At 42.8% G+C, this 27,404-nt stretch overlaps 1 protein-coding gene across 1 annotated transcript; it reads left to right on the top strand.

The window, feature by feature from the left end:
* Positions 1 to 4,386: 4,386 nt before the first annotated feature.
* LOC311122279 (presequence protease, mitochondrial-like) lies at positions 4,387 to 25,818 on the top strand (the record flags this gene model as incomplete). Its single annotated transcript, XM_084196666.1, has 17 exons — positions 4,387 to 4,561; positions 15,563 to 15,668; positions 15,985 to 16,091; positions 16,317 to 16,468; positions 16,549 to 16,663; positions 16,759 to 16,855; positions 17,021 to 17,181; positions 17,443 to 17,569; positions 17,862 to 17,950; positions 18,368 to 18,496; positions 18,711 to 18,824; positions 18,910 to 19,006; positions 20,325 to 20,459; positions 20,767 to 20,905; positions 22,651 to 22,767; positions 25,223 to 25,352; positions 25,698 to 25,818. Coding segments are annotated over exons 1-17 (1,983 nt in total), but the record flags the coding sequence as incomplete, so codon positions are not given.
* Positions 25,819 to 27,404: the final 1,586 nt, after the last annotated feature.

Below are 27,404 nucleotides of genomic sequence, written 5' to 3'. Positions count from 1 at the left end.
ACAACAAAATGTGGAAAAAGTAAAGTGGTGTGAATACTTTCTGAAGGCACTGTAGGTAGTAGGGTGCCATTTGGGACACATACAGTCCTGTGTAGCTCAGTTGGTAGAGCATGGCGTTTGCAACGCCAGGGTTGTGGGTTTGTTTCCCACGGGGGACCAGTATGAAAAAAAATGTATGCACTCACTAACTGTAAGTTAGAGCATCTGCTAAATGACTAAAATGTAAAATGATATGCAGTATCTGTTTATGGCTCGGAGGCAGCCCATGCAAAGCAAATTGGATTGGGAGCTCCTCACTGACTGAATTGATCTATGGGGAACTGTTTTTGATCAAACAGCAGAATGAGAATGTCCTTGGGGTCCAGTCTGAGGAGGATGATCCATTAGTAGTGAAACACAGCTTACTTTAATAAAAGCAATGGGAGAAACTGGTAAGATACAGTACAGTAGCTAATGGTGAAGCAGATATGAATTTGCCTCAATGAAAATTGGGCTCTGAGAATTTGCTCTAGCTTCATTTTTGTCACAACCAAGGCTGCTGTGAATGCTTGAGATATCCAGGACATTTTTACATTTTAATGAAACAATTCAATTTCAAACTGGGTCACAGACAGGCATTTGAAGAAGCTATTGAACTCTATCAATCTACCTGGCTCAGAATACAACAAGGGAGAGTGACTATTGGCAGTGGTGGGAAAAGTACCCAATTGTCATCATACTTGAGTAAAAGTAAAGATACCTTAATAGAAAATGTTTTAAGTAAAAGTGAAAGTCGCCCAGTAAAATACTACTTGAGTAAAAGTATTTGGTTTTAAATATACTTAAGTAGCAAAAGTAAATGTAATTGCTAAAATATACTTAAGTATCAAAAGTAAAAGTAAAAGTATAAATCATTTCAAATTCCTTATATTAAGCAAACCAGACGGGACAATTTTTATTTTTTTATTTACGGATAGCCAGGGGCACACTCAGACATAATTTACAAACTAAGCATATGTGTTTAGTGAGTCCACCAGATCAGAGGCAGTAGGGATTACCAGGGATGTTCTCTTGATAAGTGTGTGAATTGGACCATTTTCCTGTCCTGCTAAGCAATCAAAATGTAATGAGTACTTTTGGGTGTCAGGGAAAATGTATGGAGTAAAAAGTACATTATTTTCTTTAGGAATGTAGTGAAGCAAAAGTAAAAGTTGTCAAAGATATAAATAGTAAAGTAAAGTACAGATAACCAAAAAAAACGACTTAAGTACTTTACACCACTGACTATTGGGCGATTGAATCCATGCCAGGGCCTAAAATGGCAACTTTCATTATGATTTTCAAAAAATTTGTTTGTGATACAAATGTAAAAAGCATGTCAAACATCCTTTATCCCAATGAAGTTCATATGTGAGAATTTCCAGAACTTCCATGTCATAGAACAACCTGAGATACCAAAAACATTTTCAGCCTACGCTGGCATGGAATCGCCCTCTTAGATATTGAACTGAGTGACTTCACATGTTATCGACCTCTCTCCTCTCTCCATTTAATCTCAATCTCACAAATGCTGTTCATTGTGCTCTTACAATCTGTCAGATTTCTTTATAGTGCCACAGTATGGGTTTTACTGCGTCTAAATTAAAGAGAAAAGGACCCAGGGCCATTCGTCTGGGGGAGGATATCTGTCCTGATAAATGTCGCACTGAGATCAACTATGATATTTCAAACCCAACACATCTTAGAGAGAGAGAGAGAGAGAGAGAGAGAGAGAGAGAGAGAGAGAGAGAGAGAGAGAGAGAGAGAGAGAGAGAGAGAGAGGAGAGATATACGTGTGGCTTGTGTGTGCATAGTACAAGTAAGTGCATACTTGATCAACCTAAAATGGTTGATTCTCTTCATTTATATAGCTGTGGGCTGGATGTGGCACAAACAGCTACAGCTCACAAGAAGACAATATCAGAATTCTGATCAATGCACTATCCTGCGCAGATGCCTGAATGAAGATATTGGAGTCTAGACAGCCCTGTCCTGCATAGCACTGGCCATGAAAGCAGACTGTGCTAGCCTAGAGAGCACACTGTTAAGCACACCAAGTGGGCTCTAGGGTTGTGTTTGAAAATGCTTCACTACAGACACGGAATGTGATGCTCTACTATGTATGCTTCTACACAGGGGTACAACTTTGGTTTTAGAAGTGGGGGAGACATAACTATTATTTTTTTCATCCAGTCAGATAAACACTCCAAACAGCCTACCTGACAGCTCAGAGACGTCTTCATGGTCCTAAAGGGGGGGGGGGGGGGGGTGCAATTTCAGAATGTCCCCCCCCCCCCCCCAATCCCCAGTGAAAGTTGCGCCCCTGCTTCTACATAATCTTTAAAGGCCCACTTTTCTGAACAAGCTTAGCTTAATTTGTCAAGATTCAAAATATACAATCTGATTCCTCTACATACAACAACCTCTGTTGTACTGATACTATGGTATTTCAATGGGACAGCTCATGTGTAATAGATGTCTTGTGTGGCAGAGGTCCTTGTATGATAAGGTATCCTACTCACAGGAGTCACTGAGAGATGGGGGGGGGGGTCCACTCGGCTCCTGGCAGTGGCTCCATAACACCAGCTCAAGGTCTCCTCATGCTGATGGTGGAATAACTTCAGTTTGCTGTCAATGGAAACGCACTGAATGACCCTGAGTGCATCAATCATGTCCATGCATTACATTCAGACCCTCGTGAATACAGTAGGGTATTATATCATTACGGGCTGTGATGAAGAGTATTTTATTTTCTCCAATAAATAAACTGAAATATTTGTAGTGTATGAGCAAATAGCCTAGTTTGTGACTTGCATTTGCATAAAGAAACACACTTCAACATTACATACTACAGAGATATTTTTAAACAGTAAAGCAACAATCGAGCATGAACTACAAAGTAACATGTTCTGCGTTCTTCATAATACAGAAATTGACCAAAATTGCTACATTTTGAGTCACACGAATTGACAAACATGACCCTCTGCCTCCATCTGCTGGTAAAAAGAGTAACTTACAGCCAGACTGAGAAATTGAAAAATAATGTTTATCTAGCTACTTTCTCTGCTGGGAACATGACTGGATCATCAAGGACCTCAGCCACCGGAGCCACGGCCTGTTCTTCCTGATTCCATCACTCAGACGCGGGCAGTATATCATGACAAAAACTGTCAGACTGGCAAATATCTTCTACCCCAAGACCATCAGGCTGCTGAATAGCCACGACTTGCGGCCCCCCGTACCCTGCAACTACATCTCTACCCTGTGCTTGGGTTTCCACTAGTTACCACAGCAACAAAGTCAAAATGCCGAGGTTTATTACTTTGTGGCTGTGATAACTAGTGACGACCCTGTGCATGTGACTAAACGAATCAAATCCAGAGAGGAAGAGGTAAAGAGAGGCCCAACTCGCCGGAAAATCTCTCACTCCAGCAGATGGAGTTTTTTTCTTCCCACCAAGCAAGGAGTTTGTTTGGAGTGTCGAACAACAAAAGAATAGTGGCTTATTTGCTACGTGAGGTTTATTTTAATTAATTGAAGTTTCGTAATGCTTAGGTTGTTACGAGTGTGCCAATATAAGTAGGACACGTGACATCCCCTCACTTTGAGATGGCTACGCATGAGGCTAGTAGTAAAAGTGTCTCTCTCTTCATTGAAAACAGACGGCTGACGTCAACAACTCTCATCGAATATTCAAATATTTATTAAAATAATGAGATGTATCCACCAATCCAAAGAAAGAATAGGCGGGAGCTAGAAAACCTGCCGTTCCACTTTGTGGACAACGACTACCATAGTTTGAGCGGAGAGACAAGTATCTTGTCAGTATATCCGCAATCTTTATCTAATTAATTTTAGGAAGGTGTTCGTGTGTCGCGCGCATATTATCTGTTGTACCCATGAAAACTGCGACAACGTCTCGTTTTAATCACCTTTTGTTGCAACAAATTAAAACGGTTGAAATAATAAGAACAGTCATCAAATTCGCAAGTATTAATCACAAACTCCTCAATTAAACACTCCCGCTTCACAACGACGCCATCTTGGTCCATGTTTTGCCCTTCGAAAACTTCCAGACGTTATGGGATGTGTAATCTTCGTCATATCACGTTTACCCAATCATATTTGGTGTTATTACCCGCTTAGCCAATACAAAATTAGATTGTACAACCCTGAAAAGAATAGTCCATCAGCTCTAAATAGCAAACCGCAGCTTGTGTAGATCTATAAACAACATGAACCCACTCATACCTATAACAATGAGTGACTTGGCCCATTGCATATATTGGTTTATCTGTAATCTGCGCAGATGCCACGTTTACATGTCCACTTCAATTTCAACGTGTCAACTAGCTACAGCATGAGAGGATATGGATGTGCAGCTAACCGAATCGTGATGATGTTATGATAGTACAGCTGTTCAGAGCATAGTATTCTGATATGCACGTGCATGGATAAATACCCATTAAATATATTGTCGCTAAATTAAGGAAATAATGTTTAGGCAGAGTAAAACAGTTCTCCAGAAACTTCGATATCTAAGGTGAGTATACGTTAGCTAGCGAGCTAGCCCTTGATCATGACTCGGTTACATCACGTTGCACACATAATGTTAGGATCCTTATGAGTATATCTCACGGCCGGCGCCAGAACAAATCCGTTGGACGGGCATTTGATTTCCATAGGGGGGATGTTTTTTTTACGGGACCTTCTATGTGGATATAGGTTATAGCCTCGTGAAACACCCACCCCCGTATATATGCCTGATTCTGCAACTACGGGCCACAGGGTCAATTTTTAGGATTTTATTTTAAATTTTTACAATTGTTTATATGTTAAGTTCACACTACAATCACCCCAGATTTCAAGTATTTTAGCTACTTTTCAGATGCATTTTATACCTCAATTTCCCTGACCCAGACTTTTGAGCTTCTACTATGTTTTTCTATGTGAAAACATTAATAATTACACATGATATAATGTTATCTAATAGAGAAAGAGTCAGTTAAATCAAATCTATATCAATATTTAGTGTGAGTATGCCCTATATATTGTTATTTACACAAAATATACCTGTCCTTTGGTAGTGGTGTCATTTCCACCACTGAGGGCAAATTCCTCATTAAGGCCAGGCACCACAGCCAAAATTTTTGATTTTGCTTCCATCTGTCAATTTTCAGATTTTGGGATATTTTGCAACTATAATTTCCATACTTTCATAAAATGTACAAAGAAATCGGCAATAATGTATATAAATACTTGATTTGTATCATTTTATCCCAACTCCGTCAACTACACCTACCATAAATGTTGTTCTTGTTAGCATGTTTCATGTAGAACTTCAACCGCAATTTTAAAACTCTCCATGTTGGATCTTATATCATTCAAAAGCTTGTTTTCCGGACATATCGTTAGCTAGTCCATACATGGCTATATCCTTTGTAGACGTAGTGCTTAAAGATGAGTAATGCCCTGACATCCGATTGGTTACTGACATTTAAAGGCCCTTTCCGGCAACCTGATTGGTTAAAATGCCTCACAGCGCTTCCTTGTTTGAAAATATCTCCCGCGAAGAATCCACGTAAAGAGACAAAATGAGAAAATCTCGAAGAATATATCTACAGTATGTGAATAGAAATAGGCCATCTCAGTTAGCCAATGCAAGAAAAGCAGTGAATGAAATAAAAAATTAGCCTGACCAGCCGATCGAGGCAGTGGCAGTACAGGTAGAGGAGGAAAAGGAGGCAGCCGGCAGCAGCGCCTCGAGACACAAATTAGTTGAGATGAAGATGACAGCTAGCAGCGATCAACCAGACAGCAGCCAGCCAACAGTGGCTTTTATTCCACATGTCACAAATAAACCAACTTGTACAATATTTGATTTGCCCTAAGTGTCTAAACACTGGACTGAAAATCACCATAGACCCCACCAACCAGGGATTCTGTAATTCTGTCATGATAGAATGTGCACACTGTGAAGGTGATCGTGATGCATTTAGGAGGAGTGTTGATACTTCCTCCAGGTGACAGGAGTGCTCCAGGGGAGATGTGGCATTTGATATAAATGTGAGGATGGTTCTTCTAGCCCACGAACTTGGACTTTGTTATGCAGCTCAAAAGAAAATAAGCAAAGTCCTAGGGATTCCTTCCTTGTGTCTCAGCTCATATCAGAGACTTGACAGGAGAGTGACAGGTCAATTAAAAGGGAGAGTAGCCCATTATTGTCAGGTGACTTGCTGTGTATAAATCATATTTATTTATGCTCCAGAAAATGTATTCAAAGTGAATAAAACAGTGATAGGAAAACATAACTACCGTATACAATGAGACTGTCACATAGGTCTACAGTGTCATAGGGCTGTAGCCTACTTTGATTACTGAGAAATTAGCTTGACATAAAGTAAATACATGCTGATATGCTAATATTTACATAGGGTAACATGCTGATATTTAGTCCTGCAGTTATGACTGTAATGTCAACAGACATAATAAGTACTTTTTCCCCCCACTTTAGTTGCAGAGATTCAGAGAGGGCTAAAGTCAATGGAGAGTGCGGCAAAGCTGATTAGAAGAGCATACGCAGATATAGACCCAGACATAGCAGAGTTGCTGAAGGAAGATGAGGATGCCATCATAGACATTCATGTATCCTTTGATGGCACTTGGCACAACTTCCAACTATGGGATAGGTGTGGGCATTGGTGATGGTACCAGCGAGCCCTAGAAATGGTGAAGATCCACCCAGTCAAAAAACCATGGAGGCCATATATTTTTTAATAGAGAGGTTGCACAGAAAATGGTACATGTATATCATAGGATTTCAAAAGGAAGGAGGAACCCAGAATGCAAATTAATGTCTGAACTCTGTAATAAGGTCGCAATGCCCTAAAACTGTCTTCGTGGGTAAAAGCTGCATTGACGCAGCAGCCAGTATGGCAGTAGCCACGTTCAATGAGGGAGCCACTGCTACAGTGGGGGAAAAAAGTATTTAGTCAGAAACCAATTGTGCAAGTTCTCCCACTTAAAAAGATGAGAGAGGCCTGTAATTTTCATCATAGGTACACGTCAACTATGACAGACAAATTGAGAAAAAAAATTCCAGAAAATCACATTGTAGGATTTTTAATGAATTTATTTGCAAATTATGGTGGAAAATAAGTATTTGGTCACCTACAAACAAGCAAGATTTCTGGCTCTCACAGACCTGTAACTTCTTCTTTAAGAGGCTCCTCTGTCCTCCACTCGTTACCTGTATTAATGGCACTTGTTTGAACTTGTTATCAGTATAAAAGACACCTGTCCACAACCTCAAACAGTCACACTCCAAACTCCACTATGGCCAAGACCAAAGAGCTGTCAAAGGACACCAGAAACAAAATTGTAGACCTGCACCAGGCTGGGAAGACTGAATCTGCAATAGGTAAGCAGCTTGGTTTGAAGAAATCAACTGTGGGAGCAATTATTAGGAAATGGAAGACATACAAGACCACTGATAATCTCCCTCGATCTGGGGCTCCACGCAAGATCTCACCCCGTGGGGTCAAATTGATCACAAGAACGGTGAGCAAAAATCCCAGAACCACACGGGGGGACCTAGTGAATGACCTGCAGAGAGCTGGGACCAAAGTAACAAAGCCTACCATCAGTAACACACTACGCCGCCAGGGACTCAAATCCTGCAGTGCCAGACGTGTCCCCCTGCTTAAGCCAGTACATGTCCAGGCCCGTCTGAAGTTTGCTAGAGTGCATTTGGATGATCCAGAAGAGGATTGGGAGAATGTCATATGGTCAGATGAAACCAAAATAGAACTTTTTGGTAAAAACTCAACTCGTCGTGTTTGGAGGACAAAGAATGCTGAGTTGCATCCAATGAACACCATACCTACTGTGAAGCATGGGGGTGGAAACATCATGCTTTGGGGCTGTTTTTCTGCAAAGGGACCAGGACGACTGATCCGTGTAAAGGAAAGAATGAATGGGGCCATGTATCGTGAGATTTTGAGTGAAAACCTCCTTCCATCAGCAAGGGCATTGAAGATGAAACGTGGCTGGGTCTTTCAGCATGACAATGATCCCAAACACACCGCCCGGGCAACGAAGGAGTGGCTTCGTAAGAAGCATTTCAAGGTCCTGGAGTGGCCTAGCCAGTCTCCAGATCTCAACCCCATAGAAAATCTTTGGAGGGAGTTGAAAGTCCGTGTTGCCCAGCGACAGCCCCAAAACATCACTGCTCTAGAGGAGATCTGCATGGAGGAATGGGCCAAAATACCAGCAACAGTGTGTGAAAACCTTGTGAAGACTTACAGAAAATGTTTGACCTGTGTCATTGCCAAGAAAGGGTATATAACAAAGCATTGAGAAACTTTTGTTATTGACCAAATACTTATTTTCCACCATAATTTGCAAATAAATTCATTAAAAATCCTATAATGTGATTTTCTGGATTATTTTTTCTCATTTTGTCTTTCATAGCTGACGTGTACCTATGATGAAAATTACAGACCTCTCTCATCTTTTTAAGTGGGAGAACTTGCACAATTGGTGGCTGACTAAATACTTTTTTGCCCCACTGTATATCAAATGTGATGGACAAATTGTGGCCTGACAGCACTTTGGTGACACTGGAAGCAATCAGAGAGGAGTTGTTAGAGCTGATGCTGCTTCAATGGAGTGTGACAAGCGTAGGCGCAGGTCCCATGGCACAGTCAAGAAAGTAAAGCGGCACCAGCAACTCAAAGAGAGCCTTACATATGGGGCAGGCATAGCTGATTAATGTTCTGCACATTTCAACAGCCATACAAAATCCTTGTATGTGACAAATTGAGCAAAGTGAAATTAGAATTTGCCCAAAACTGCATATTTGCCCAACAGACCAGTATTCAAAAATACATTCTGCCATGAAGCAATGCATTGAAAAACGGATTCCTGTGATATGCAAATTAGTGCATATTTAAGGAGGTTTTGCCTCACTTGCATATTTTAAAAATAAATACAACTTGTAATACAATAATATAATGCATTTATGTATACTTTCAACTGGTAAAGTTTCAGTCTGATGAAAGTAAAGGGAAATAAATCCCTATTAGCCTGTGGTGCCTGGCCTTAATAAAGTTTTGTCTAGAGAAGGTTAATTTAGTTACCATGGAAACTTATTTTGACACTGAAGCACATGGCTGCAGCGGACAGTTGTTCCAGATGGGATGTCCAGAAGTTGAAGAAAAATCTAGGGAAATATTGCTTGTGTAGAGAATATTTTTTTGTCAGTGATTTCCAAACAGGCTATAATTTCTTTAATTTGTGGTAGAATTTTAGGTGTAAACTATATGCTAGCTGTAATACTAGCCAAAGCATGCTAAGCAGTCTGTCAATTTTCTCCAAAAACTGTAGAAGCATCATTTCCATCACAGTCATTTCCATCACAAACTTAACTGTGGTGGAAATGACAGAACGTGGTGGAAATGACAAAAATCCCCTATGTTATTACTTTTTACTTTATAAAAAAAAAACTTTTGGCTTATTTAATCATGTTTTAAATTAATTTAATCTAGAAAATGCTCCAAGGTGAGCACAAATTGAAAACCTAAGTAGTTTTTAGAATATGCCACATAAAACAGCACAGAGGTCACAGACATAGAAACAAAACAAAAATTGATCCTATACGATACCAGGAACATCTGCAAAAAGACAGGGAGAGATACTGGAAGAAAAAAGAGAAGGGTTAGTGAAATCTATCTCTGCGCTTACAAAGCAAGAAGAAAGAAGCAAGAGAAGACAATGGAAATGCAACCAATGGAATAGAAGACAGACTTTAAAGAGAACAGTTGCAATGGAGACCTACCTATCAGGCAACACACCACCTTAGTCACCAGATGACTTGCAGCCAGAACATGAGGCCAACATACCTGCCCCTAATTTACCTGCCCCTGATGCACGCCTTGATACCCCTTCCTCATCGTCTGCAACAGGAATGAGAAGTCGAATACTTGCTGGAAGGAAAAAGGTTGGAAGAGGTCGCTCAAAAACATGCAGAGATCTTTGCATGACAAATGTCAAACTTGATAAAGCTTTACGGAAAACTGAGAAATACAAAAAAAGTTTTGATCAACTGATGAAGAAAATGGAGAGACAAGATTCCCCAAAGACAAAGACAAAACAGCAAATGAAGGGAACTCCGAAGAAACTGAGAAGGATTTTAAAGTTTCAAAATGCCATCATTGCGGAGTTAAAGCAAAAGTATCAACAAATGCGCAGTGCCAAGGACAAACAAGTGGCTTCAAAAATGCTCAGAGGCAACATCCTGAGAAAGTATGGCCTGGTCAAAGCCGCAAACCGAAATTTGGATTTTCAGCAAAAGCAATGAGGGCAAATGAAAACAGGCCAACAAGTCTTCAATACTCCTGGACAATTCAGTGTAACAGAATTAGCACAGCCACAGAAGAGAAAATCACTAGATTCTATGAACGTGATGTCGACAGTAGAGCAACAACAGGGAAAAGGGACTCACTAACAAGGGACAAGAAAAAAAACCTTATTGAGTATTTGTACTGTGAGAACCTGAAGAAAGAGTGCATGTCAAAGAACCATTAGTAACACACTACGCCGTCATGGATTAAAATCCTGCAGCGCACGCAAGGTCCCCCTGCTCAAGCCAGCGCATGTCCAGGCCCGTCTGAAGTTTGCCAATGACCATCTGGATGATCCAGAGGAGGAATGGGAGAAGGTCATGTGGTCTGATGAGACAAAAATAGAGCGTTTTGGTCTAAACTCCACTCGCCGTGTTTGGAGGAAGAAGAAGGATGAGTACAACCCCAAGAACACCATCCCAACCGTGAAGCATGGAGGTGGAAACATCATTCTTTGGGGATGCTTTTCTGCAAAGGGGACAGGACGACTGCACCGTATTGAGGGGAGGATGGATGGGGCCATGTATTGCGAGATCTTGGCCAACAACCTCCTTCCCTCAGTAAGAGCATTGAAGATGGGTCGTGGCTGGGTCTTCCAGCATGACAACAACCCGAAACACACAGCCAGGGCAACTAAGGAGTGGCTCCGTAAGAAGCATCTCAAGGTCCTGGAGTGGCCTAGCCAATCTCCAGACCTGAACCCAATTGAAAATCTTTGGAGGGGGCTGAAAGTCCGTATTGCCCAGCGACAGCCCCGAAACCTGAAGGATCTGGAGAAGGTCTGTATGGAGGAGTGGGCCAAAATCCCTGCTGCAGTGTGTGCAAACCTGGTCAAGACCTACAGGAAACGTATGATCTCTGTAATTGCAAACAAAGGTTTCTGTACCAAATATTAAGTTCTGCTTTTCTGATGTATCAAATACTTATGTCATGCAATAAAATGCAAATTAATTACTTAAAAATCATACAATGTGATTTTCTGGATTTTTTTTTAGATTCCGTCTCTCACAGTTGAAGTGTACCTATGATAAAAATTACAGACCTCTACATGCTTTGTAAGTAGGAAAACCTGCAAAATCGGCAGTGTATCAAATACTTGTTCTCCCCACTTTATATGTATTTATAGACTGGGTGGTTCGAGCCCTGAATGCTGATTGGCTGACAGCCGTGGTATATCAGACCATATACCACGGGTATGACAAAACATTTATTTTTACTGCTCTAATTACGTTGGTAACCAGTTTATAATAGCAATAAGGCACCTCGGGGGTTTGTGGTATAAGGGCGTTGCGTTGTGCCTAAGAACAGCCCCTAGCCGTGGTACACTGCTCAAAAAAATGAAGGGAACACTTAAACAACACTGTAACTCCAAGTCAATCACACTTCTGTGAAATCAAACTGTCCACTTAGGAAGCAACACTGATTGACAATACATTTCACATGCTGTTGTGCAAATGGAATAGACAACAGGTGGAAATTATAGGCAATTAGCAAGACACCCCCAATAAAGGACTGGTTTTGCAGATGGTGACCACAGACCACTTCTCAGTTCCTATGCTTCCTGGCTGATGTTTTGGTCACTTTTGAATGCTGGCGGTGCTTTCACTCTAGTGGTAGCATGAGACGGAGTCTACAACCCACACAAGTGGCTCAGGTAGTGCAGCTCATCCAAGATGGCACATCAATGCGAGCTGTGGCAAGAAGGTTTGCTGTGTCTGTCAGCGTAGTGTCCAGAGCATGGAGGCGCTACCAGGAGACAGGCCAGTACATCAGGAGACGTGGAGGAGGCCGTAGGAGGGCAACAACCCAGCAGCAGGACTGCTACCTCCGCCTTTGTGCAAGGAGGAGCAGGACGAGCACTGCCAGAGCCCTGCAAAATGACCTCCAGCAGACCACAAATGTGCATGTGTCTGCTCAAACGGTCAGAAACAGACTCCATGAGGGTGGTATAAGGGCCCGACGTCCACAGGTGCAGGACGTTTGGCATTTGCCAGAGAACACCAAGATTGGCAAATTCGCCACTGGCGCCCTGTGCTCTTCACAGATGAAAGCAGGTTCACACTGAGCACATGTGACAGACGTGACAGAGTCTGGAGACGCCGTGGAGAACGTTCTGCTGCCTGCAACATCCTCCAGCATGACCGGTTTGGCGGTGGGTCAGTCATGGTGTGGGGTGGCATTTCTTTGGGGGGCCGCACAGCCCTCCATGTGCTCGCCAGAGGTAGCCTGACTGCCATTAGGTACCGAGATGAGATCCTCAGACCCCTTGTGAGACCATATGCTGGTGCGGTTGGCCCTGGGTTCCTCCTAATGCAAGACAATACTAGACCTCATGTGACTGGAGTGTGTCAGCATTTCCTGCAAGAGGAAGGCATTGATGCTATGGACTGGCCTGCCCGTTCCCCAGACCTGAATCCAATTGAGCACATCTGGGACATCATGTCTCGCTCCATCCACCAACGCCACGTTGCACCACAGACTGTCCAGGAGTTGGTGGATGCTTTAGTCCAGGTCTGGGAGGAGATCCCTCAGGAGACCATCCGCCACCTCATCAGGAGCATGCCCAGGCGTTGTAGGGAGGTCATACAGGCACGTGGAGGCCACACACACTACTGAGCCTCATTTTGACTTGTTTTAAGGACATTACATCAAAGTTGGATCAGCCTGTAGTGTGGTTTTCCACTTTAATTTTGAGGGTGACTCCAAATCCAGACCTCCATGGGTTGATAAATTAGATTTCCATTGATAATTTTTGTGTGATTTTGTTGTCAGCACATTCAACTATGTAAAGAAAAAAGTATTTAATAAGATTATTTCATTCATTCAGATCTAGGATGTGTTATTTTAGTGTTCCCTTGATTTTTTTGAGCAGTGTATATTGGCCATATACCACACCCCCTCATGCTTTATTGCTGAAATATATAACATATAACATGTAAATAATAATATTAAGTGTTCAATAAATTGTATTCTTGGAGTGCCTTTGTTAGAACTATGAAACAGAAAGCATCGGTGTTGGAGCCTGGTATGGTCCCGTGTGGCTCAGTAGGTAGAGCATGGCACTTGCAACGCCAGGTTTTGGGTTCGATTCCCACAGGGGACCAGTACGAACAAATATGAAAATGTATGCACTCACTACTGTAAGTCGCTCTGGATAAGAGTGTCTGCTAAATGACGTAAATGTAAAATGCATAAGCTTATTTTTATAACGACAAAATAAAAATACATACCCCAACCACCAAGACGCACAGTCAGCCAGATGCATGGTCAAATGACAAAAACATCAGTAGCCTGAACATCATTGCAAGCGCCAAGTGTGCTTGATAATAGTGACAATCATCACATAAGCAATAATGTCATTATGAATATGTGTTGATATGACAGCAGTCAAAAAGTAAATGATTAATGTCCATGTCACATAGCCTAAACCAGTGGTTCCCAACCAGGGGTACTAGGGCCCCTGGGGGTACTTGGCCAATCCACGGGGGGTACTTGAGAATACTCATGAGGCCATAGGCCTACTGGTAAAATGCACACGAGGGGGTACTTCAGGGGTACTCCGGCAAGGGCGATATTCAGTTGTTGGTACAGTAACCAAAAAAGGTTGGGAACCACTGGCCTAAACAACGAAAGCTGTTGAGTGCGTTGCTGATTTTATTTCTTGCTTGATATGTAGGGCCTGCTCCCTCAGTGATTACATTTTGTGTTGATAATAAATAGCCTGTAGAATTCTCACCGGCTTGTTCTATTCCAAATGGTGCCATTCTCTCCTGTCTCACCATTTCATTTGGTGGTGGCATGGGCATCTGCTCAGTGCGCACAGTTCTGGCTTTTTTGCACTTCGGCCTCAGCGGTGTAGGTTCAAGGTTGAGGCTCAGAATCAGAACCAGAAGAATGCTCATCATCCTCCAACCATCGGAGTAGCAACGCTAACGAGTGCATCCATTCATCTTGGTCTTCTTGCCATTGTATTTTACGCACACTCTCACTGTGTAGGCCAGAGTAGACTGATAGAGTACATAGCATTTTGAGATTAGAATAGATCAATACAATAGAATGGCCTGCCCTGTTCTTCATTCACAATTTCTGATTACATAATTATGCATCGTTCGCTTCCCCTCGCTCATCCATTCTCCACCATCATACTTTAGCCTACTTCATTTATTTCATCTCTTATTATAGACCTATGTGTGAAATTAGTTTCGATATAGTTTAGGTTCACTTTCAACTTGGCATGGCATCTTCAGCTATCCAGAGGAGGGGAGCAGGCCCTACTGTTGAGAGACGGGAGGGGCAACGGGAAAAACCATATAAAAAATGACATGCCCTCCTAAACTATCTATCAGTTCTGTTTGTGATATTAAGATTCTAACAACAACAGTGTGTATGATTGACTTATTTAGGAAAAGTCAAGGATGGAGGGGTTTTGACTTTAAAAATGGCAGAGTAATATATATCTAAATGACTGCTTTAGTTTGGGTTTTATAGTAATGACATGTAATTTAACTGTACAAATTTATTAGCCTACCTTTTAATGTGGCATGAACACAACCAGTCATGATGTTTTCATCTGATTGTAAAACTAATCACTTCAAAAAGTAGGTTATCTTCGCACGTTTGTCCAAAATAGCATCAGATCGACTGAAACAGTGCCCTGTCTTAAAAATATGTAGCCCCATGTATCTGATGTGGTCTGGTAAAAAAGAGAATGTCATGCTATACTCTTTTATTCCAGACAGCATCAGATACATGGGCTACACATAATGAGACAGAGAGGCGCTGTTCCGCTTGCCTGGATGCTTTATCTGACAATGATGGGTCTTTGTCTGCGAGCGTCTTGGTCAAATAAATTATCAATATTTTATTTGGATGGGCCAGGAGGTACGTTAGGGCGGGCTAACGCCGGCCCTGGTATATATTGGGCTAGCCAGCCAGCTAGCCTGTGAAATACTGTATATTCAAACACCTTTCCTTCAATGATGTCTAGTATGTCGCTCTATGCTTTCCTATACACGCAGGTAGACCTGTAGCTAGCTGTCTTCTCGCTCTGTGTTCTTCTGTCTAGAAAGGCATCTAAATAAAATGTATGTGAAGGAACAGCTGATACAAGCCAGCAATGATCTCTCTCTTGGCAAATACAGTTTCCAGGGGCAGAATCCTTCATGTAGGTTCAGGAGCACCTCAGCAACAGAGAGGGCATTGCAGTACCAGGCAGGACAGAAGATCCATGGCTTCACAGTTAAGGAGGTAAACTGTCCAAGTCATCACATTATCCACAACAGTGTTTCTCAATTCTGGTCCTGGGGACCCAAAGGGGTGCAAATGTTTTGCCCTAGCACTAAAACACCTGATTCCACTCATCAAACGCTTGATGATGAATTGATTGATTAGTTGTTAGTGCTGGACTAAACTAAAATGTGAATCCCTTTGGGTCCCTAGAATTGGAAAACACTGACCCACAACAAGAAGAACATCCTGATTCTGATCAATTCACATATACTTCTAGTTAAGGTTTAGTGTAAAGTCCGGATAAATGTGATATTATCTTCCTGTTTTTCTGCAGGTGGTTGCTGTTCCTGACCTGTTTCTTACAGCTGTCAAGCTGACCCATGACAACACAGGTGCCCAGTATTTACACGCAGCTAGAGATGACAAAAACAATCTCTTTAGGTAATAATCCCACATTTGTGGAAGTATGCTTTATTTGGATAAGGTTTTAAGTTAAAATTTAACCTCGTCCCCAGGCTCAATTGCTACCCTGACAGAGATAAAGAGCCAGCTGGTTGAAGAGATTAGATCAAATGAAATGTACTAGTTTACTAACAAAATACTTATTCTAAGCCAGTGCTTTTTCTAATGACGGTGTTTCCATCTCTTGTCGTAACACCTCTGCAGTGTTCAGCTCAGGACGACCCCAATGGACAACACAGGGGTCCCACACATCCTGGAACACACAGTGTTGTGTGGTTCAGAGAAGTACCCCTGCAGAGACCCCTTCTTCAAGATGCTCAACAGATCACTCTCCACATTCATGAACGCATTCACAGGTACTGTGTGTGTGTGTGTGTGTGCACGTGTGTGTGCACGCACGCAAGGTGTCTGAAATGTCATTGTTTTTTATTCACAGCTAGTGATTTCACCATGTATCCATTCTCCACACAAAACGGGAAAGACTTCCAGAATCTCCTCTCCGTGTATCTGGATGCAGTGTTTTTCCCTTGTCTACGAGAACTTGACTTTTGGTAAGTGTGGTGTTTAAATAGATGCCTCTTTAATCAAAATCAGTGACATCCGAAGTCTGCCTTCATATCCTTGTCCTCAATGTGTTTCGTTAAAGGCAGGAGGGATGGAGACTGGAGAATGAAAACCCTACAGATCCTACTTCCCCTTTGGTCTTTAAAGGAGTTGTCTTCAATGAAATGAAGGGCGCTTTTGTGAGTTACTTCTTTCCAAACGATTTATTTAGAGATTTGTTATTAGATTTATTGCGATTAATTTGTGAGAATTAGGCTATGTTAATTACAGAATAATTTGGTCAGGAGATAGACAAATAGAAGTCATATTGGAATCTTACATGTCCTCTCTGTATGTGATTTCAGTCAGACAACGAGAGGGTATATGCCCAGCACTTGCAGAACAAGCTGTATCCTGACCACACATACGGTGTGGTGTCTGGAGGGGAACCCCTGGCCATCCCTGACCTCTCCTGGGAACAACTGAAGCACTTCCACGCTACACACTACCACCCCAGCAATGCAAGGTACAGTACACTGTGACATACACACTACACCACCACGCTTCTACACTAGCTACTGCTCCACTCTATTAACTCACTGTAAAGTACATTGTGATACACTATGACCTGTACAGTACACTGTCACACATTACCACTTAGCAATGCACGGCACAACACACTGTCACACACCCCAATATTATATACTCGGTACAGTAGCACTGTGTCTTGTCACACAACTCTGTTGGGCCTTGGCAGTAACAGGGTTTCCCCTTTTCTGCTCCTCAGGTTCTTCACCTACGGGGATCTGCCCCTGGAGCAGCACCTGAAACAGATCCAGGAGGAGGCTCTGTCCAAGTTTGAGCGCAGTGAGCCGGACACTGCTGTCCCTAAACAACCCCACTGGGACAGGCCTGTGCGTCTGCCCATTCAGTATCACTGTAGCTCATTCAGTTCCAGCTGTCAGATATTAGTTTATTCATTATCAGCTCCCAGATATTACAAATCTATGCGCTCAACTTCAGCAACTTTGGCAAGGTCTATGGTTTGGAAGTTTGAATTAATTTCACAGTAATGCTTATTTGAATGATCTTGATGATAAGGTCCTGTTTGATTATGTTTTAATGTCTGTTTTTTTATGTGTGAAGCCAAAGACATTTCCACATTGTGCGGACAATAGTGTGTAATTCTAATGGATTTGTCCACAGAGAGAGGACCATGTGACGTGCAGTCCCGATGCTATGGCTCCTGATGCAGCCAAACAGAACACGCTGTGTATGAGCTACCTGCTAGGAGAGTACGTAATACTGAGCTACTGCAACACTATCAGTTGTTTCTCTAAAATTGTGTCTGGGATAGTATACATTGGTTAATTTTAAAGTGACTTTATCCTATAAATAAATAAATAAATAAATTGGTCATTTAGCAGACGCTCTTATCCAGAGCGACTTACAGGAGCAATTAGGGTTAAGTGCCTTGCTCAAGGGCACATCGACAGATTTTTCACCTAGTCGGCTTGGGGATTAGAACCAGCGACCTTTCGGTTACTGGTACAACGCTCTTAACCACTAAGCTACCTGCCGCCCTCAATCCTCAATTGTTGCATGTCTTGATTTACATATGCATTTTGGTCATTTAGCAGACACATCCAGAGCGACTTAAAATCAGTAAGTGATGCAGTAGTGGTCTCATTCAGGTGTTTTTCTCTCTACAGCATCACAGATACGTTTGAGGGCTTCACCCTGAGCCTGCTGTCCTCTCTGATGATCTCTGGACCCAACTCTCCCTTCTACAAGACCCTCATAGAACCCAAGATAGGAACAGACTTCTCCTCTGTCGTAGGGTGGGTAAACCTCTTTGGAGACGGATTAACATTGATCAATTAACATTGATAAAACACTTAAAAAATACATAAAGTCCCAGAATACAGGCACTTTATCTCAATGAAGTTAAAGCACTTGTGAGGAGAACATTGGCAGAGCAGGCAGAGCTCTTTGAAATGTTGATATATACTGAACAGTAAAATGCTTCATTTACCAGTATCTATTCTTTTCCAGATATGATGGGAGCACCAAAGAGGCATCATTCAGCATTGGCTTGCAAGGAATGGCTGAAGAAGACACAGAGAAAGTCAAGCAAATCATTGTCCAAACCATTGATGAGATCATTGCGTAAGCATACTGCTGATGTGTTATGTACAGTAACACTATCATCACAATAATGTCATCTAACTGTATTTCTCTCCTAATGATGCAGTAATGGATTTGAGGAGGAGAGGATAGAGGCCCTGCTTCATAAGATTGAAATCCAGATGAAACATCAGTCTACCAGCTTCGGCCTGTCTCTGGCCTCAGTGAGTACAAGGCCACACTTTGTCCGGTGTCTCCACTGTGATGTTTGAACCATGAAAATGTTCTTGTTTTCTATACACGCACACAGACACACACTAAACAGAGATTAAATGTGAAGGGAATTTAATTGTATATAAAGACAGATTGAAGAAGGGTAGCTCAGTTGGTAGAGCATGGCGCTTGCAACGCCAAGGTTATGGGTACGATTCCCACGGGGGGCCAGTATGAAAATGTATGCACTCACTAACTGTAAGTCGCTCTGGATAAGAGCGTCTGCTAAATGACATAAATGTAAAAAAGAATGTGAACATACCATAGTGATTGTCCTGGGAGCAGTAGCTCCTGTATACAGTATGACCATATTTCCCCTCTGGTAAGTTTACTATTATTTGTCAGCACCTCTCTAACTATACTGAAGAAAAATATAAACGCAACATGTAAAGGGTTGGTCCCATGTTTCATGAGCTGAAATAAAACATCCCAGAAATGTTCTATACACACAAAAAGCGTATTTCTCTCAAATGTTGTGCACAAATGTGTATAAATCCCTGTTAGTGAGCATTTCTCCCTTGCCAAGACAGTCCATCCACCTGACAGGGGTGGCATGTCAAGAAGCTGATTAAACAGCATGATCATTACACAGGTGCACCTTGTGCTGGGGACAATAAAAGGCCACTCTAAAATGTGCAGTTTTGTCAAACAACACAATGCCACAGATGTCTCAAGTTTTGAGGGAGTGTGCAATTGGCATGCTGACTGCAGGAATGTCCATTAGAGCTGTTGCCAGAGAATTTAATGTTAATTTCTCAGTATGGCAGTATGTCCAACCGGCCTCACAACAGCAGACCATGTGTAACCACACCAGCCCAGGACCTCCACATCTGGCTGCTTCACCTACAGGATTGTCTGAGACCAGCCACCCGGATAGCTGATGAAACTGTCTGCAATAAAGCCCTTTTGCAGGGAAAAACTCATTCTGATTGGCTGGGCCTGGCTCCCTAATGGGTGGGCTGCGCCCCTGCCCAGTCATGTGAAATCCATAGATTAGGATCTAAGGAATTTATTTCAATTGACTGATTTCCTTATATGAACTGTAACTAAGTAAAATTGTTGAAATTGTTGAAATTCTTGCATGTTGCGTTTATATTTTTGTTCAGTATATTTTGGGTGTGTGTCGTCAACTCATGCTTTTTACTTGTCTCTGCAGCACATACAGTAGCTTCCTGCAGGAACCCAATGGACACACACACACCTAGGTGCAGCTCATGTATACAGTATGACCTTGTTTTTTTACTCTGTGTGTTGTCTCTCTGCTAACAGTACATAGCTTCCTGTTGGAACCATGATGGAGACCCGGTCCAGCTGCTGAAGATCAGCGAAAGTGTGGCCCAGTTCAGACAAGCCCTGAAGGACAACCCTCGCTTCCTCCAGGAGAAAGTCCTACACTACTTCAAGGTGAGAGACCAGACAGGAGAAATAAGTTGAGTTTGAGTTGTTGCGTTTTCTTTCAGTATACATCGCATCTAAATCTGAATAGCGTATGTAACAGGAAATTCAGGAAAACAAATCAATAAAATGTAATGTGATATAGCAGTCTAATCAAGAAAGTTGAAGTCATCATGCAGGGGTCATAGACCAGGGAGTTGTTGAAAGAAGAAAATTACATCAGTTTAATCATGTCACTGAGTAGGAGACAGTTCAGTGTTACGGTAATATCATGGTAATGTCATGTCACATTAGCGTCTTGTTTGTGCCCATGCAGGACAACACTCACAGGCTGACACTGTCAATGAGTCCAGATGAGGCATACCTGGAGAAACAGGTCAAAGCAGAGAAGGAGAAACTCCAGAAGAAGGTACAGGCTCTGTCTGATAGTGACAAGAAAGACATCTATGAAAAAGGTAAGTTATACGCCTACACCAATAGATGGGTTGCCTGACAATGTCACGAAAAAGATGCGTGCGCATTGATAGGGCAGAAGGCAGTGTGTTGTTATGATTCTGAACGGTCAGATAGCTAGCAACAATGACAAGAAGCTGCCATGTGGAGAATCGTAGATGGCTTGTTTCAGCTAGTTGTATCTTGTTCTTGGTACTACACTACATTACCAAAAGTATGTGGACGCCTGCTCGTCGAACATCTCATTCCAAAATCATGGGCATTAAAATGGAGTTGGTCAGTCATCCCTTTGCTGCTATAACAGCCTCCACTCTTCCACTAGATGTTGGAACATTGCTGCAGGGACTTGCTTCCATTCAGCCACGAGCATTAGTGAGGTTGGACACTGACGTTGGCCGATTATTCCTGGCTCGCAGTCGTCGTTCCAATTCATCCCAAAGGTGTTCGATGGGGTTGAGGTCAGGGCTCTGTGCAGGCCAGTCAAGTTCTTCCATACCGATCTCGACAAACCATTTCAGTGTGGACCTCGCGTTGTGCTCAGGGGCATTGTCATGCTGAAACAGGAAAGGGCCTTCCCCAAACTGTTGCCACAAAGTTGGAGGCACAGAATCGTCTAGAATGTCATTGTATGCTGTAGCGTTAAGATATCCCTTAACTGGAACTAAGGGGCCTAGGCTGAACCATGAAAAACAGCCCCAGACCATTATTCCTTTTCCACCAAACTTCACAGGTGGCACTATGCATTCGGGCAGGTAGCGTTCTCATGGCATCCGCCAAACCCAGATTAGTCCGTCGTCCTGCCAGATGGTGAAGCGTGATTCATCACTCCAGAGAACGCGTTTCCACTGCTCCAGAGTCCAATGGTGGCGAGCTTTACACCACTTCAACCGACGCTTGGCATTGCTCAAGTTGATCTTAGGCTTGTGTGTGGCTGCTCGGCCATGGAAACCCATTTCATGAAGCACCCAACGAACAGTCGTGCTGACGTTGCTTCCAAAGGCAGTTTGGAACTCGGTAGTGAGTGTTGCAACTGAGGACAGATGATTTTTACGCGCTACACGCTTCTGCACTCGGCGGTCCCGTTCTGTGAGCTTGTGTGGCCTACCACTTCGCGGCTGTAACGTTGTTGCTCCTAGACATTTTCACTTCACAATAACACCACTTACAGTTGACCGGGGCAGCTCTAGCAGGGCAGACATTTGACGAACTGACTTGTTAGAAAGGTGGCATCCTATGACGGTGCCACGTTGAAAGTCACTGAGCTCTTCAGTAAGGACATTTTACTGCCAATGTTTGTCTATGGAGATTGCATGGCTCTGTGCTCGATTTTATACACCTGTCAGCAACGGGTGTGGCTGAAGTACCCGAATGCACTAATTTGAAGGGGTGTCCACATACCTTTGTATATATAGTGTATGTCTTGTTTTGAGGTGTTTTGACTGATGTCATATCTATGCTAATAGAGCTCAAATGTGCTAGCTAGCTAACCAATAACTGTAACAATGTATTTGAGAGATAACAAGTGCTCATTGTGCAAATGTGTTTGTTTTCAATAAACATTTGGAGACTAAATATAATTCACGTTGTCCCAAAGTTGCGCACACATCGCTTTTGTTGCTAAACAACCCACCCATCTATTGAGGAGAATAGAGAAACTCATTCACTTCATTATGAAAACATTATAAACCATTCATGATCATAATGTTTTTTAGTATTTTTATACTAATTTATATGGCTTTCTATTCAGGTCTTAAGCTGTTATCAGTTCAGAGCAAGATCCAGGATGCCTCATGTCTCCCTGCCCTGAAAGTGTCTGACATTGAGCCAACGATAGCAGTCACACCTGTAGAGATGGGCACTGCAGGTACAGTACTTACTGTAGTATTGGATACACGCTGACGCTACACTCTAGTTACTCTAGGTTCCGAGGTTACACTCTAGTACAGTGTTTCCCATCTCCAGTCCTCCAGTACCCCCAACAGTACATCTCCAGTCCTCCAGTACCCCCAACACTACATCTCCAGTCCCCCAGTACCGCCAACACTACATCTCCAGTCCTCCAGTACCCCCAACACTACATATCCTGTCCTCCAGTATCCCCAACACTACATCTCCAGTCCCCCAGTACCGCCAACACTACATCTCCAGTCCTCCAGTACCCCCAACACTACATCTCCAGTCCCCCAGTACCGCCAACACTACATCTCCAGTCCTCCAGTACCCCCAACACTACATATCCTGTCCTCCAGTATCCCCAACACTACATCTCCAGTCCTCCAGTAGCCCCAACACTACATATCCTGTCCTCCAGTATCCCCAACACTACATCTCCAGTCCTCCAGAAGCCCCAACACTACATCTCCAGTCCTCCAGTAGCCCCTGACAAACTCACCTGATTCAACTCATTGAGGGCTTGATGATTAGTTAACAAGTTGAATCGGGTGTACTCGAGGACTGGAGTTGGGAAACACTGCTCTATAGTATACCCAGTCTGTCTGTTTTGATAGACTAAACCTCTAATTTCAAACAACATGCATGGTACTACACAGTTAATTCAGAAAGTATTCAGACCCCTTGACATTTTCCACATTTTGTTACGTTACAGCCTTATTCTAAAATGTATTAAATAGTTTTTTGCCCCTCATCAATCTACACAGAATACCACATAATGACAAAGCAAAAACAGGTTTTTAGAAATTTTTGCAAAAATAAATAACTAATAATACAGAAATATCACATTTACATAAGTATTCAGACCCTTTGTTCAGTACTTTGTTGAAGCACCTTTGGCAGCGATTACAGCCTCGAATCTTCTTGGGTATGACGCTACAAGCTTGGCACACCTGTATTTGGGAGTTTCTCCCATTCTTCTCTGCAGATCCTCTCAAGCTCTGTCAGGTTGGATGGGGAGCGTTGCTGCACAGCTATTTTCAGGTCTCTCTAGAGATGTTCAAGTCCGGGCTCTGGCGGGGCCACTCAAGGACATTCAGAGACTTCTCCCGAAGCCGCTCCTGCGTTGTCTTGGCAGTGTGCTTAGGGTCGTTTTCCTGTTGGAAGGTGAACCTTCGCCCCAGTCTGAGGTCCTGAGCACTCTGGAGCAGGTTTTCATCAAGGATCTCTCTGTTCTTTGGTCCATTCATCTTTCCCTCGATCCTGACTAGTCTCCCAGTACCTGCCGCTGAAAAACATCCCCACAGCATGATCCTGCCACCACTATGCTTCACCGTAGGGATGGTGCCAGGTTTCCTCCAGACATGACGCTTGGCATTCGGGCCAAAGAGTTCAATCTTCGTTTCATCAGACCAGAGAATCTTGTTTCTCATGGTCTGAGAGTCCTTTAGGTGCCTTTTGGCAAACTCCAAGCGGGCTGTCATGTGCCTTTTACTGAGGAGTGGCTTCCGTCTGGCCACTCTACCATAAAGGCCTGATTGGTGGAGTGCTTCAGAGATGGTTGTCCTTCTGGAAGGTTCTCCCATCTCATCAGAGGAACTCTGGAGCTCTGTCAGAGTGACCATCGGGTACTTGGTCACCTCCCTGACCAAGGCCCTTCTTCATAGATTGCTCAGTTTGGCCGGGCAGCCAGCTCTAGTAAGAGTCTTGGTGGTTCCAAACTTCTTCCATTTAAGAATGATGGAGGCCACTGTTTTCTTGGGGACCTTCATAGCTGCTGAAATTGTTTTGTACCCTTCCCCAGATCTGTACCTCGACACAATCCTGTCTCGGAGCTCTACGGACAATTCTTTCTACCACATAGCTTGGTTTTTGCGATGACCTGCAGTCAACTGTGGGACCTTATATAGACAGGTGTGTGCCTTTCCAAATCATGTCCAATCAATTGAATTTGCCACAGGTGGACTCAAATCAAGTTGTAGAAACAGATCAAGGATGATCAATGGAAACAGGATGCACCTGAGCTCAATTTCGAGTCTCATAGCAAAGGGTCTGAATACCTATGTAAAAAGGTATTTCTGTTTTTTATTTTGTATGAATTTGCAAAAAAATTATATAAACCTGTTTTCGCTTTGTCATTATGGGGTATTGTGTGTAGATTGATGAGGACATTTTTGTATTTAATCCATTTTAGAAGAAGGCTGTAATGTGACAATGTGGAAAAAGTAAAGGGGTCTGAATACTTTCCAAATGCACTGTAGATATGTTTTGATGTACAATTTCCCAGTATTATACTGGCAAATGAACTGGTCCACACATCAAGACAGAAATTCTTTAGCTCCTCAGCATCATTAGGATGCTCAGGTATTTGTCTCATTGTTTTGTCTCCCTCTGACATTTGTCCTGTTCTACTCTCTTCACCCCACTAGGAGGCGTCCCGGTGCAGTACTGTGAGCAGCCAACCAATGGGATGGTCTACTTCAGGGCTATGTGTAGTCTCAACACCCTCCCTGAAGACCTCAAACTATATGTGCCCCTCTTCTGCAGTGTCATCACCAAGTGAGTCCAGACCCCATATAATATGACCAATCATTTGTGTATTGTCCAGAAAGCATAGCTTGTGTGGTTTGGTTTCATAAACATGTGTTGAAGTTAATGGAGTTAGTTGCAATTGTGAAGAGTATTGAGTTTTTGTCTTGAGAATGTGTGTCCGCCTGGGTTACTGAGGTGATTGTGAGAAGGCGTGCTGCGTCGGTCCAGGTTGAGCTACCGGTATGTAGTGAATGTGATAAGGTAATGGGAGTGTGTTATTTTAGGATGGGGTGTAAAGTGTGATTGATACAGAGTATGTGTTGGTCCAGATTGGCTGTGAGATGAGACATGCTAATGGGTGTGTGTTACCAGGATGGGCTGTGGAGGGCTGGACTACAGGCAGCAGGCCCAGCAGATGGAGCTGAAGACAGGAGGCATGTCCATCTCCACATCAGTCAACCCTGACTACTCTAACATGGACATGTATGAACAGGTCAGTCCTAGACTGGGCGATATATCGGATCAATTCGAATGTATGTTTTTGCGTGATATTCCAAATGCCTGTATCACAAGAATCAAGGTTTTGTTATTTTTCGTTTTTATGAGCGTTTATGTCCGCTTGTACTCATGTTGTATTTTTGGTCTCGTCTCTTTCGCTCCTTCTGTGCTGTGTGCACCTTCCCATTTACACCAGAGATCTGTATATAATGACGAGATGCACGTCTCCGCCCTAACAATGGGAGACGTTGTCCCAAAGGCGGGAAGGCAGGCAACATGCTTAGATCCAAAATAAGCCCATAGAAATGCATTGGCCTTACTTTGGACAGATTTTAGCGAGCGTGAAACCTCTCGCTTCGCCTCTTCCTCTATGGTTTAAACACACACCAAGCCCCTCCCCCTGCCTCTCACGCCAACAAAGTTGAGAGATCACATCGTCCTCTCTGACATACGGTTTCAACTCGCTATTTCCATTCGAGGTTTGGTCCAACAGAATCGGTCATATGGACACCAAAACACATTGAGACATTATTTTACTGTAGTAGAGAAGAAGTTAACTTTTCTAGTGATACCCTTTTTATGTCTCAACTACTCAAATTGCGCACAGAGCAGACACTACTAAAACGAGAGTATCAATGAACATTGATTCTGTAAAATGAATGTGCAGTTTGTCGGGTTACCACGTACTGCTAGCAACATTTTAGCCAAAGACTGTTATACTAGCAGTCTAGTCTGTGTTTTATAAATGTACAATGAGCATAAAACACAATTATATGAGGAATTGGCAACTCATTCTGATAAATAAGGTAGGCCACTTGATTACAATATCTGAACAAAGTGGACAGGCTAACATGCTTTTCAAACAGTTGGAGACAGACAGAAGGGTGTGTTCATAACAATTCAACTGTTGAACATTGTTAGCTAGCAAATAGATCCAAGTTGGCTAAACTTGAAATACAAAGATTAGCTGGCTAATCACTAGCAAGTGGGCTTGAGAGGTTGTTGATGGTACCTGTGTTAATTTTCTATAGCCTTATGCCTGCTACAAGAGTTTCATCATTATTAGTGAATGTGCATTATGCATGGTTCTAGTTATATTTTAACAAAAAAGGGCATTTTCATAGACAGACTTGAAGGCCAGATCAGTGATTATTGCAACAACAAAAAAAGCAGGTTAAACTATACTGAACAACAATATAAACGCAACATGCAACAATTTCAAAGATTTTACTGAGTTATAGTTCGTATAAGGAAACAGTCAATGAAATAAAATCATTAGGCCCTTATCTATGGATTTCACATGACTGGGCAGGGGTGCAGCCATGGGTGGGCCTTGGAGGGCACCCACTGGGGAGCCAGGCCCAGCCAATCAGAATGAGTTTCCCCCGCAGGTGAAAAAGCTGGATGTGGAGGTCCTGGGCTGGCGTGGTTACACGTGGGCTGCAGTTGTGAGGCCGGTTGGACATACTGCCAAATTCTCTAATACGAAATTGGGGGCAGCCTATGGTAGAGAAATGAACATTAAATTATCTGGCAACAGCTCTGGTGGACATTACTGCAGTCAGCATGCAATTGCATGCT

Source organism: Coregonus lavaretus (genome assembly GCF_964263955.1).
Source record: "Coregonus lavaretus genome assembly, contig: HAP1_SCAFFOLD_2285, whole genome shotgun sequence".
Taxonomy (NCBI): Eukaryota; Metazoa; Chordata; class Actinopteri; order Salmoniformes; family Salmonidae; genus Coregonus; species Coregonus lavaretus.
The sequence above is the reverse complement of the archived record's forward strand: the minus strand, read 5'-3'. Positions and strand labels throughout refer to the sequence as shown.